At 36.7% G+C, this 12,075-nt stretch overlaps 2 protein-coding genes across 4 annotated transcripts in view; one reads left to right on the top strand and one right to left on the bottom strand.

The window, feature by feature from the left end:
• Positions 1–3,055, top strand: part of LOC102603231 (protein FMP32, mitochondrial) — an 8,624-nt gene extending 5,569 nt beyond the window's left edge. Inside the window, exons 5-8 of the mRNA XM_015314935.1 lie at positions 2,201–2,277; positions 2,354–2,410; positions 2,502–2,568; positions 2,668–3,055. Of these exons, the coding sequence (XP_015170421.1) occupies positions 2,201–2,277; positions 2,354–2,410; positions 2,502–2,568; positions 2,668–2,787 (321 nt within the window). The 3' untranslated portion in view covers positions 2,788–3,055. The remainder of the gene's footprint in view (positions 1–2,200; positions 2,278–2,353; positions 2,411–2,501; positions 2,569–2,667) is intronic.
• A 1,425-nt stretch (positions 3,056–4,480) lies between these two features.
• The window catches only part of LOC102605474 (probable LRR receptor-like serine/threonine-protein kinase At1g06840), a 36,911-nt gene continuing 29,316 nt past the window's right edge, over positions 4,481–12,075 (bottom strand). For 2 of the 3 annotated variants that reach the window (XM_015314922.1, XM_006360566.2), the window contains exons 21-22: positions 9,855–9,989; positions 4,481–5,023 (exon numbers count right to left, since the gene is read on the bottom strand). In XM_015314922.1, coding sequence (XP_015170408.1) covers positions 4,694–5,023; positions 9,855–9,989 — 465 coding nt within the window. In that variant the 3' untranslated portion in view covers positions 4,481–4,693. Of the gene's footprint in view, positions 5,024–6,260; positions 6,516–9,854; positions 9,990–12,075 lie in introns of those variants that run through there. The other variant, XM_015314923.1, reaches the window with a different exon arrangement.

Here is a 12,075-nt window from a genome sequence, read left to right on the forward strand (position 1 = left end):
AGAGAAGAAGAAGAGGAGGAGTTTTTTCTTGAAAAGTAAAGGAAGTACAACTTTTTTATCTTTTTTCAAAAAGCAGAGTTTTTTCAACTTTTTTTGAAAAAGAAAACTAGAGACAAAGGGTTATTATACTTTTAATATTTATTATATTCTCTCTCTTCTTTAACAATTATACTCCTCTTATTTTGTATGTAATTATATCAAAATATGCAATTCATTATTATATATATTTCATAAATATTTTTAGTAATATTTTATTATATATATATATCCACTTATTTGGTATTAATTGGCGCCTCGATTCAAAAAGGCGAGCGCCTCGCCGCTCGCCTCGCCGCGTGGCGAGGCAGGCCCTTGTCGCCTTTTGTCGCCTCTCGCCGTCCAAAACACTGTGTAATACAGACTCATTTCTCTCAACATACAATGGTGGATGGGTCCAGTAACATGGATGTGGAGAAGCTGACCTCCTTCAGTAACGATATTGTTCAGTTCTTGGAAGATGATAAAGATGTCAGCTTCTTGAAACAGTGTATATAGAGCAATCTAATTCAATCACAGTGCCACTCTGAGTACCGCACCCTTCAGAGTTCTAGCAGAGAATAACAGAAGCACAACCTGAAGCTGCTGCAGATGCTGAAAAGATAAGTTGCAGAAAGAGTTCGATCAGGAGATCTAGAGAGAAGAACTTAATGTTATAACTGTGGAGATCAAATTTACATCGTCAAAGAGCCTCTATTGAGGAGCAAAGGCAATTGCTCAAGCAACTTGAGCAAGATTGGCTTCGAGCAGAGATGAAGCTATCATTGTATGCCCCTGTTACATGTATCATCCTGGACTAGGATGATCAATCAAAAATATTAGGCCATACTGTGGAGAGAGATAGAAGGTAGTTAAAAATTTTGAGTTTCATCCATCAAAACTGACTGCCTTTGACACTGGTAACAGCATCTGGAAGATGATTAATTTGTAAGAAGTACCAATGCTCAAGGAGGAGGTTAGTTATCACTTGGATTTTGGAGTACCTCATTACCTTGGCTGATCAGATTTAATCTAATCATATCTCTCATATGTTCAACAAAAAAAGAAGATGACCTGTAATACAGATCAACAATGGTTATTCTTTACTTTAAGACATGATATGATCCTAACCTGGTTGTATAAAGAAGCAATGACTAAAAAAAATAGATGAAGTAAAATTGTCGAATCAAATGAGTAAGTTAGGTCAGCTGGATCTTTCTAGTAATTAGTACTATATCAACCGTACCCAAGGGTGTGGCCTCGTGGTCAATGAAGTGGTTGAGAGCCATGAGGTCTCAGGTTCAAATCCCAACGGAGAAAAAAACACTAGGTGATTGTTCCCATCTGTCCTAGCCTTGGTGGACAGTTACCTAGTACCTTTTGCTGGTGGGAGGTGACAAGTATTCCGAGGAATTAGTCGAGGTGTGCGAAAGCTAAGGCCGGACACCATAGTCATAAAAAAATAAATTACTATATCAACCAAGTATGAAAATTAAAACTAGTTGGTTGTGAATGGAGCTTTGGCTCAGCCTCTGATAGCTGCATATACTTTAGGAAGGAGTTGCAGCCTCAATGTTTTGAGGGATCAAAAGGGTTACAGCCTAAAAGGCTAGTTGGCCACCCCGGGAAAGGATGACATAAGTATTTAGAATTTTGATTTGTGGTCAGTGAGTCAAATTGATTGTCTGATTTGAGACAACTTTTTCAAAGATATCACAGCAGTTTGTTTTGTTTCGCTTACCGGGAAGCATCTTTTAGGAGCAACCAGCTTATTTACTTTGACTAATCCAGGATGTTGGAAATCATCAACACAAGACTAATTTTCCTTCTGATAGACAATGTGAGACGAGTGTTACTGATGGCATATATGGCTATGATGGCTTGGGAGAAATTTCAACCTTGCCTGTATGACAATATTGTGTTCAACACAGTGTGAGACAGATAGGAGAACACATGTCAATTTGAATTTGTTCTTGCATGGATCTAACCCTTCCCAAAATTCTCTTAACATTGGGTGATCAAGGAGGAAAATTTACTTCAAACTCAGTGTTGGACCGATGATTATTGCATCATGGTTGTGCTAATAATATATATGTTCATGATATATGTTTTTGATCTACCCCCAAATGAGCATTGTTTTGAGTTTGACGAATGGAATTCATACCGATTAAAAAAAATGTTGCAGGAACATCATTTTTCTCTGCTGCAACGTGAACTTGAAAAGCTTCGGAATGACATTGAAAAAATGCGCAGTGAACTAAGGTACAATTGAATTGTTGGAAAAATGATTCTACTTTTGAGTGCCAGTTTCATCAACCAATATTATTTGTTCATGCAGGTATGAGGTTGACAAGCTTACTGCCGGCCAACGGTTGGATTTAAATCTTGAAAGAGGGTAAGGCTTGAAGAGTTTTAGATGTTAGTGAATGCTTTCGTTCATTTTTCGACTCCCTGATGATTGATTGTGGTCATTCTTAATTGTGTAGACGCATCCGTGATGAGCTTGCCAATCAAAATGCAGAAACTACAAATCTTACAAATAAGCTTGATCGGGTAAGTGTTGGATCTTGTATATTTTGAGCATGAACGTTCTTTAAACTCAATGCATCTTGTGAACATCTTTTCTTTTTCTCTTGCTTGATCCATATATAGGAAATTCATGCATTGAGGGCGCAAATTGAAGCTGCAAAATATGAAGTGATTAAATACTGTATAGGTACTCTTGTCTCTATCTCGGCTGTTGGTCTTGCAGTGCTACGGTTATATACCTAAGACATTGCAGAAGACATTTGTTGCTGAATTTTTAAATGAGCACGAGTGCCCAGATGTTGACAGTATTCTTTTAAGAAGCTTGAATAGGAATCAACCACATTGTCAAACCGCTGTAATATTCACAACTTGGTAGATAGGTTAACAATTGTATTCATTTTCTTTCAAGCTTGTTCATTTGTTCAGATTTAGGTAGCTCACCACATATTCAATGTTTGCTATGGCAATATTTCAAAATTTGGGATGTTGATATAATCTCTCTGCTGCCTTAGTCGTTTTCAACATGTTTCCCCTCTGCAATAATTTGGTATGCTTGTGTAATTTTTTTTTAGTACAAGCAAGTCGGTGTAAAAGAGCAATTGTTGGCAGATTCTTGAAAAGTCGACCCTAAATCGACACAATTAGACCTCGATTTTCTGAAAAATTCTCTCTAGAATGAAGTGTGAAGATTGATGTCTATGATAAGTTCAATGTCTTCACGAGTTTTACAAATGATGAAGACTATAATACTATATTCTTCAAGAGGATGATTGAACTTGAAAGCAGGAGTATGAAGTGGTAAGAGTTTGGTGCAACTTTAATTGCACCAGTCAAAATGAGAAATAGAAGTGCTATTTCCAAATATGACAGAATCAGTTCTTCGTGAGTTGAAGAGAAATTTAAAACAAAAGTTTAATGAGAAAAAATGATGGAGAAAAATGAAAAGGATTTCAAAACTAACTACAAGAATGAGATATGGAAAATATTACTCAAAACTATTTGATGAAATTTTAATTGTTGAAAAAACTTGCAGAACTTGACTCTAGAATATGTTATGGCGATGAAGTTTGAATGTTTGAGAAAAGTTGATCTTGAAAATCATACTAGTTGAAAAACAAAGTTGAAGATGAAATCTAGTTTCCATATCAACATTATATATAATTATACAAAATTATAGTGAGTGTATAATGTGTATTTATTCAATATATAAATATTTTCCTGTATATATTATTTATACATTTTATATACAAGTTTATACAAAGTTATAAATCATTATACGTGTACTCCACATGTGAAGTCAAAAACTACTTTTTGTATGTTTTCTTACTTTTTCTCGAACAATCTGTATTAATCGACTTTCCTTGTTGATCTCTATGCCAAATCACGAAGTTGCAACAATTTTTAAATATTTTATCTTTGATTTTATACTATTTGGAACTTGGAGAAGATTTTTTCAAAAAAGATTTTCAAGTTGTATTATTTATGGATTTGCTAAAAAATTCTATAAGAATGTATACGAACATGAAAGAGAAAAATGGAAATTGATCCAACTTTGCACTTGAATATTTGAAAAAGAACAACAGAAAATGCTCTTTTTTCCGAACCTAGGCCTAATGTTTTTGGGCTACAGATTTACAAAGTTAAAATTGGTCATTCTACTGCAATGTATGTGTATGAGTTGTACTTATATGAGTTCTCCCTAACCTTATCATTCTCATATTATGTGTAATAAATAATTAAACCGGGTATGTTATTGTTGTGTAATAAATAATTAGACGTTAAATCTATCGTATTTCTAAAACAAAATAAAAATAAAAATGATGAATAAAACAGTTCAATAACATGAAATTTTAGAGCACATTCTTTTGGTAATATTTTCAGTAATTGATTACTACAAACAAACTGTTTTCTGTAATCATTTAAAAACTCTTACATGAAATGATAAAATCACTTCTCTTCTGAATGGAACAACAATATCATGATAATATATACAAGTCTTTTTATCCTCTCAGAATTGATTCAAACTGCACATATATATATATATACACACACATACCTCAGACTTACTAATACTGAACTTCTAATACTTCAGAACTTTCACCATTAACATGTAGGCAAATAAAGGGTATATAGCAAGTCCTTAAAAACATCAACGAGGCCTGATGGAGGGAATGACACCGCTCACAAGCTCAGTTCCTTCCATAGTCGTGTAGGTTGTAGTGTGTCTGGAATTAGCTGAAGTTGGTGATGTGGAAACATCTAAATCCAGTGCAATATTATTATTGTCAATTGCTGGAAGCATGTAAGTGATGTTCTCTAACTCTCTCACCACCTCCAGCATAAACGGTCTGTCCTGTTGTTCATCCAGTGAACACTTGACGGCCAAATCCAGGAATTTCTTGACACAATCTGAGGAATATGGACCTATACTCTTGTCTATTACAGAAGACATCATCCCTGATTGGCATGCTGCATTCACCTGTCATTAGTACAAAAGTAACTTCTCTTACTCCCTCCATTCCCAAAAAGAATGACACTTTAACTATTTGGAGAGTTCAACAGTTTTTTCTTTTGATTGTAGTTTTTCCTCGAACTTCTAAATAGTTTGAGCTTTAATTCAAAATGTCTGATTCACATAGGTGTTGATCTCGAACTCTGATTTTCTGCCATTGCTCGTCTTCTAGGCTGGCGAGATAGTACTAGTTGTGGATCAGCTTAAACATTGAGGACTTCACCATTTTTATTTAGGTCAAACACTTACTGGATACTATTAAGACAATGGACATGTTATTTGTGCTGATCTCAATTTCTAGCTGTCATAACATTTCATGTCAACACATCCAACTTTGGGAACTCATCCCTAAGCATTTTGTTAAGAATATGTCTCAGGATATTGCAGAAATAAAACAATTAGCTATTTTTAGGATTTTTCAAATTATGTTATTAGAGTCCTATTTGACTTGAATTTAGGATTTAGTTCTTTTTATTTGTTATTTGAATTAAACTGATAAGTTAGTACCGTATTTTTTCTATTTTTAGTTAGGAATTATATCTATAAATGTAAGTCTCTGGATTATTAATAAAATAATTCCCTTTGACAATTCTGCAGTATTTTTTTCTCAAAGTCTTTCCCTGTTATTTTCTTAATTTCTTTATCAAAAAACCAACAATTGGTATCTAGAGCCTTCTTCTTGAGGGACTTGTGAGTAGAAACATGGATTCCGAAAATAGTTTTTCACGAATGACTCCTTCTATTTTTGATGGTGAGAATTATCAAATATGGGCTTTGAGGATGGAAACCTACTTGGAGGCTCTTAATCTTTGGGAAGCCGCGGAAAAGGATTATGAAATTAATCGGCTGCCAAATAATCCAACCATGGCTCAAATCAAGAGTCACAAGGAAAAGAAAACCATTAAGTACAAGACAAAAGCAACTTTGTTTGCTGTTGTTTCGACAACTGTTTTAACGAAAATCATGACTCTCACATCACCAAAAGAAATTTGGAATTATCTGAAGAAAGAATATGCTGGAGATGAAAGAATACGAGGAATGAAGGTATTAAATTTAATGAGGAAATTCAAATTGCAGAGAATGAAAGAGTCAGAAATAGATAAGGAATATTCTGACAGATTGCTTGGTATTGTAAATAAGGTAAGATTACTAGGCAGTGAATCTAAAGATACAAGAATTGTTGAAAAAGTTCTTGTTACAGTGCCCGAAAGATATAAAGCATGTATAACTACCTTGGAAAACATACAAGATCTGTCCAAAATTACTTGGCAGAATTGTTAAATTCTTTGGAACAAAGGAGGCTTATGAGGCAAGATGGTATGGTTGAAGGAGCACTAGTAGCCAACCACAAAACTCAAAGCAAGGGTAAATATTTGAATAATTATCCACCTTATCAGCATTGTGGTAAAAATGGACATCCTCCATATAAATGCTGGAAGAGACCAGCACAATGCAAGATCTGCAATCAATATTTGGATGATTGATAGTGGTTGCACAAACCATATGACATATGAAAGAAATCTTTTTAAAGAGTTCATTCCTATGAAAAATAAGAAAGTCAAAATTGGGAATGGTGATTGTATTCCTGCAAAAGGAAAAGGGTCTGTTGCAATTAAAACAAATTCAGGTACAAAAATAATTTCAGATGTTCTTTATGTGCCTCTTGATAAAAATTTGTTTAGTGTTGGTCAATTAATAGAAAAAGGATTTAAATTATTATTTGGAGACAAATATTGTCGAATCTTTGATTCTACTAAGCAACAGATTTTACAAGTTGAAATGAGAGGTAAAAGCTTCTCATTTAATCCAACAGAAGATGCACACAAGCCTTGCAAGACAAAAGCTAAATTGGCGATTTGTTCACAAAGTCAATTTCAGATGAGACTACAATTTACAATACCTGATCCAAGGAGGAGTGTTGAGAATATGTCTCAGAATATTGCAGAAATAAAACAATTAGCTATTTTTAGGATTTTCAAATTATGTTATTAGAGTCCTATTTGATTTGAATTTAGGAGTTAGTTCTTTTTATTTGTTATTTGAATTAAACTGATAAGTTAGTAACGTATTTTTCTATTTTTAGTTGGGAATTATATCTATAAATGTAAGTCTCTAGATTATTAATAAAACAATTCCCTTTGACAATTCCGCAGTATTTTTTTCTCAAAGTCTTTCCCTGCTATTTTCTTAATTTCTTTATAAAAAAACCAACACATTCTACGGTAAGAATTAAGGGTTGGGCTATAACAACTTTCTCTACTTCATTACCAACCTTTCTCCAATTAATTTGGTCCCAAATATGGAGCACCTATCATAAATTCTAGATGGAGTGGTAGGCACATTGCCATCAACATATCTTGGCATGCCTTTGAGAGCAAAGTCAAGATCCATAGATATCTGGAACCCAATTTTGGAGAAATGTAAGAAGAGATTGTCCAGGTGGAGATCATATTATTTGTCACTGGGAGGTAGAATAACTTTGATAAACTCTGTCCTAGATGCTCTACCAACTTACATGTTGTCCCTATTTCATATACCTCATACAGTGGTTTGAAGGTTGGATAAAATCAGGAGAGATTTTTTGTGGCAAGGTAATAAGGAGAAGAAAGATAACCACCTCGTCAAATGAAAGAATATTATCAGAAGCAAAAGACAGGGTGGATTAGGCATAAAGAACCTTAAGGACTAGAGCAAAACTCTTAAGGTGAAATGGCTATTGAGATACCCACAGGAGACTCAAGCTTTATGGTGTGTAATGTCATCAAGAACAGGTATGGGGAGCTGGACAATTGGGTAACTAAAGACGTCACTATCCCTTATGGTGCTAGTCTTTGGAGATCCATCTTGCTCTGATACCATGTTAAATTAGGTCTTAGGCCTAACTCACACTTCAAAAGCTAGCTCAAAGGGAGGAGGATTGTCCAAGCCTTATAAGGAGTCCACCCATCTCATTTAATCACCAATGTGGGACTTTTTGTTTTAACACCCCACCTCACGCCCAGTGCTTAGCATATGGTGCGTGGCAATTTTTGATGTTGAAGTGTGTGATCATCTCATCTAAAAGCTTAAACTGTTAGTGAAAACACACTTTTATTATTTAATGATATTCTCAACACGTCCCCTCACGTGCGGGCCTGATTCTTTTTCATGGGCCAAGCACGTGAAATTCTTTTTAATTTTGGGTGGCGGTGATATTGGATCCCAGTTACTGTGCCAGCTCTAATACCATGTTGAAGTGTGCGACCATCTCATCTAAAAACTTAAGTTTTTAGATGAGATGGTCGCACACTTCAACATGGTATCAGAGCAGGACCCATCTCACCCAATGTTGGGGCCCAAAAAAAAAAAATTGCCCACGCACCAGATGCTAAGCACTGGGCGTGAGGTAGGTCAAAATTTGCCCAAAATTGCCCATGCACCATATGCTAAGCACTGGGTGTGAGGTGGGGTGTTAAAGCAAAAAAGTCCCACATTGGTGATTAATGAGATGGGTGGATTCCTTATAAGGCTTAGGCAATCTTCCTTCCTTTGAACTAGCTTTTGAAGTGTGAGTTAGGCCTAAGACCTAATTTAACACCTTAAAATTCAATCTATTATCAAGGTACATAATGGCAACATGACTCTTTTTCTGGTTAGACAAATGGATGGGTCCTGATAGTTTACAAAGCTTATTTCCTGACATCTTTGCTTTGGCTCAACATCAACACTAGACAGTTGCTGAAATGTGGACACCACATGGCAGAGATATGTCCTCAGAAGACATTTAAATGATTGGAAAATGCCAAGAGTGACTGAATTGTAAGTTTTTGGAGAACTTTCAAGGACTACAAAGAGGAGAGGAGAGGATTGCTTATGGTGGAATGGGCATAGCAAAGGCAGATATAAGGTGAAAGAGGGATACAAGCTAACAAACCAAACTAGAGCTCAGATTATTAAGTGGCCTTGGAAGCACATTTGGAAAGCCAAAGTGCCACACAAAGTGGCATGTTTCACTTGGCTTTTAGCTAATGAGGCTACTTTGACTCTTGACAATGTGGCAAAGAGGGGAATTCCACTGTGTAACATATGTCCTTTATGTGGAATAGATGTTGAGACAGTTAGACATATCTTCCTACACTGTAAAGTCACTGACCAACTGTGGCAGATTTTCCTCAATCTCAGAGGCATCTCATGGATAATGCCTAGTAAGATTGATGATACTCTTTTTAGTTGAAAGAAACAGGATTGCTAGAAACAGACACAGATAGAGGATTATTCCTGCCTGCATTTGGTGTACTATATGGAGAGAGAGGAATGACAAATATTTCGAAAATAGGAGCAACAATGTGCAGGAGATTAAACTTGAATTTATATTGTTGTTCTGCTTTTGGTGTACAAATGTTTGCTCTAATGAGACTGAGTCAATTTTAGATGTTTTAGGGTCCATCTAGAGTCGGGATCAGTTTCTTTTTGCCTTACTCTGTTGTAAATATGGTTCTTCCAGTACTCCCTAAGTACAAATATCAATTCAAATGTTACCAGTTTCAAAAAAAAAGTTTTAAGGACCCAGCAACTATATTGATTCGTGCTGTATCTCAATTTCATAAAATAGATCACATTGGAATTTATTCAGGTTCTTATTAAAGCGATAAAAGAACTGAAACTCATGAAAGCAAATGCCCTCTACTGCTTTAGTTCAGATCCATTAGCAGACACCGAATATATCTACAAGAGCTATCAAATGTTCCCTTGAAAATTTCCGTCTTCATGAACAAAGTGCATGCTAAGATAACTTAAGGGGGGAAAAAGAAGCAAGTACCTCCCGGACGATGTTCCTTCCATGAGAAATAGGTCGCATCCCTGTTAAAAGCTCCAGAAATACAATACCAAGGCTATAAACATCACTTTTCTCTGTCAACTTGTGAGTAAAGAAGTACTCAGGATCAAGGTAGCCCTACACAAGTGTCAAATTTTGGCAACTGTCAGCTATCTTTGGAGAAGCAAAGAGAAAGATAATTGAGAAGGTAAAAAGCAATATTGAAATACTAGGGGATCATGGTATGTGTATTCATGATCAAACTTCAGAGAATGAACTCTCAAGAGGAAAGGCAAGAAGACAAAAATAATCAAGCAAGTGTGTGTGAGAGAGAGAGATACATAGATAGAGTGATTTTGAACAAGATCATCCCCAGATTATACTTTTTCCTTTATATTAGACTCATTAGTGTAACTTGATGATTGAATCGAACTTTGATTAGTTAGGAATAAACTAGTAGATATCTGAAAATCATAATTTACTCATTGTTAATCACAAATAAGAGTGACTGATGTTTGACCCTAAAATCAATGAGGCATGATATTCTGAGTTTGCAAGACATTTCCACAGTTCCAATATTTTCCCTGTCAAACCCATATGGGTTTCATTCCATAAAGCATTCGGCTGGAGTGAAGATTCAAATTTACTATTGACCGTAAACAACAAGTCTTAACCATGCCAAATATTTGCTTTGGGAAACACTAAGATTTAATCGCCAGATTTTGAGAAACATGATTTTAGATTGTTACCATACAAGACTAGCACTTCTAGAGAAGGAATTTTTTCAGTGTCGTGTCTCACATGATAAAGTTGATAGACCATCATATACATGTATGTAACTGCTAAAGAAATGTATCTTGGGCTTAACTCAACCCCAAAAAGTTATCTCATGAGGGGAGGATTTCCGAAAACCATGTAAGGAGACAAATTTTCCTCCCACCAACCGATGTGAAATTCCCCTCCCCCCATATTGCCAGGATTGGATATCTGGAGTATGGACACTGTAAGGTGGGGGCCAATATCGGGTGAACAAGCATTGGGTGGGTTGGCTCTGATACCATGATAAAAGTGGATCCTCAAAGGTCTGCCTAGGCATCTCTAAGGAGTGTCCAAGGTACCCATACGCATTAGGAAACTCTATGGGCAGTGCACAACCTCAGAGCTAGCGTTGATGCCCAATGAGTGTTGGAGGCTCGATGTATGGCCAGATTATACCTTGTGGGCTATCTGTGGGAATGATAAAGACCTCCATGCCGAATGAGCACTCCATGCACCACTGTTAAGAGCCTCGTGTGTTGACTTGTGAGGTTGGCTTGGGTTCAGCCTTGAGAGCCTGTTGACCTAGACGTGCAATTGTGGGACAACGTTGCACAATACGGGATGGAAGTATGTCACGAGGGCTATGTTTGGTAATGATATAAGTCAGCCATGGGTATATTATGAAAGACGCACATGGAAAAGACCAAGAACATAAAAGTTTCCCTACTCAGGCAAAATACAAGCCTTGTGCAAAAGCACTAGGCAAGTGTCAAGCTTGAGGATCAGACCGTGCACGCAGAGTGCCACTCAGTGCCAGGGGAGAGACTAATATGTCCATAGCCAATCCGGGTGCGCTGGCAAGACCAAACATATGAGATGTTCTACAGGAGTATGTCAACAAGTCAAGGCTAAGGCCATGACACCAAACAGGCGGCACCGCCAAAGGCAAAGCTTCGCCATAGGTACAGGGTTAAGCCATGAATCTTGGGACAGACATAATGCTGGTTTGTAGTCAAATGGGACTACAGGCGTCACATGGGCTGTTAATGGAGGTGTGAAACTTCATGGAGGTGTGAAGGATGTCAAGACAAGTCTTTAGGAATAAACGATGTCCTTTGGAGTTCGGATCAATAAGAAATACCCATTATGATTCTCTTACCAAAAGATATCATCCAGTGTGACTTATTTCTTTAGAGCATAAAAAAGGGGGCAGATGTGTTGCATGCTCAGCCAACCTCCCCCGTGCGTGCTGGCATCAAGCCGTACCAAGTGAGCAACCTTGAGGGGGATCCTCAAGGGCCTGCCTAGGCATCTCTAAGGAGTGTCTATGGTATCCATACGAGTTAGGAAACTCTATGGGCGGCTCACATCTTCAAGGTGAGAGTTGCGCGCCCAACGAGTGTTGGAGGCTCGGTGTATGGACTGATTATACCCTGTCGGCTATCTGTGGGAATGATAAAGACAT

Source organism: Solanum tuberosum, unplaced genomic scaffold (genome assembly GCF_000226075.1).
Source record: "Solanum tuberosum cultivar DM 1-3 516 R44 unplaced genomic scaffold, SolTub_3.0 scf00325, whole genome shotgun sequence".
In the NCBI taxonomy this organism is placed as follows: domain Eukaryota; kingdom Viridiplantae; phylum Streptophyta; class Magnoliopsida; order Solanales; family Solanaceae; genus Solanum; species Solanum tuberosum.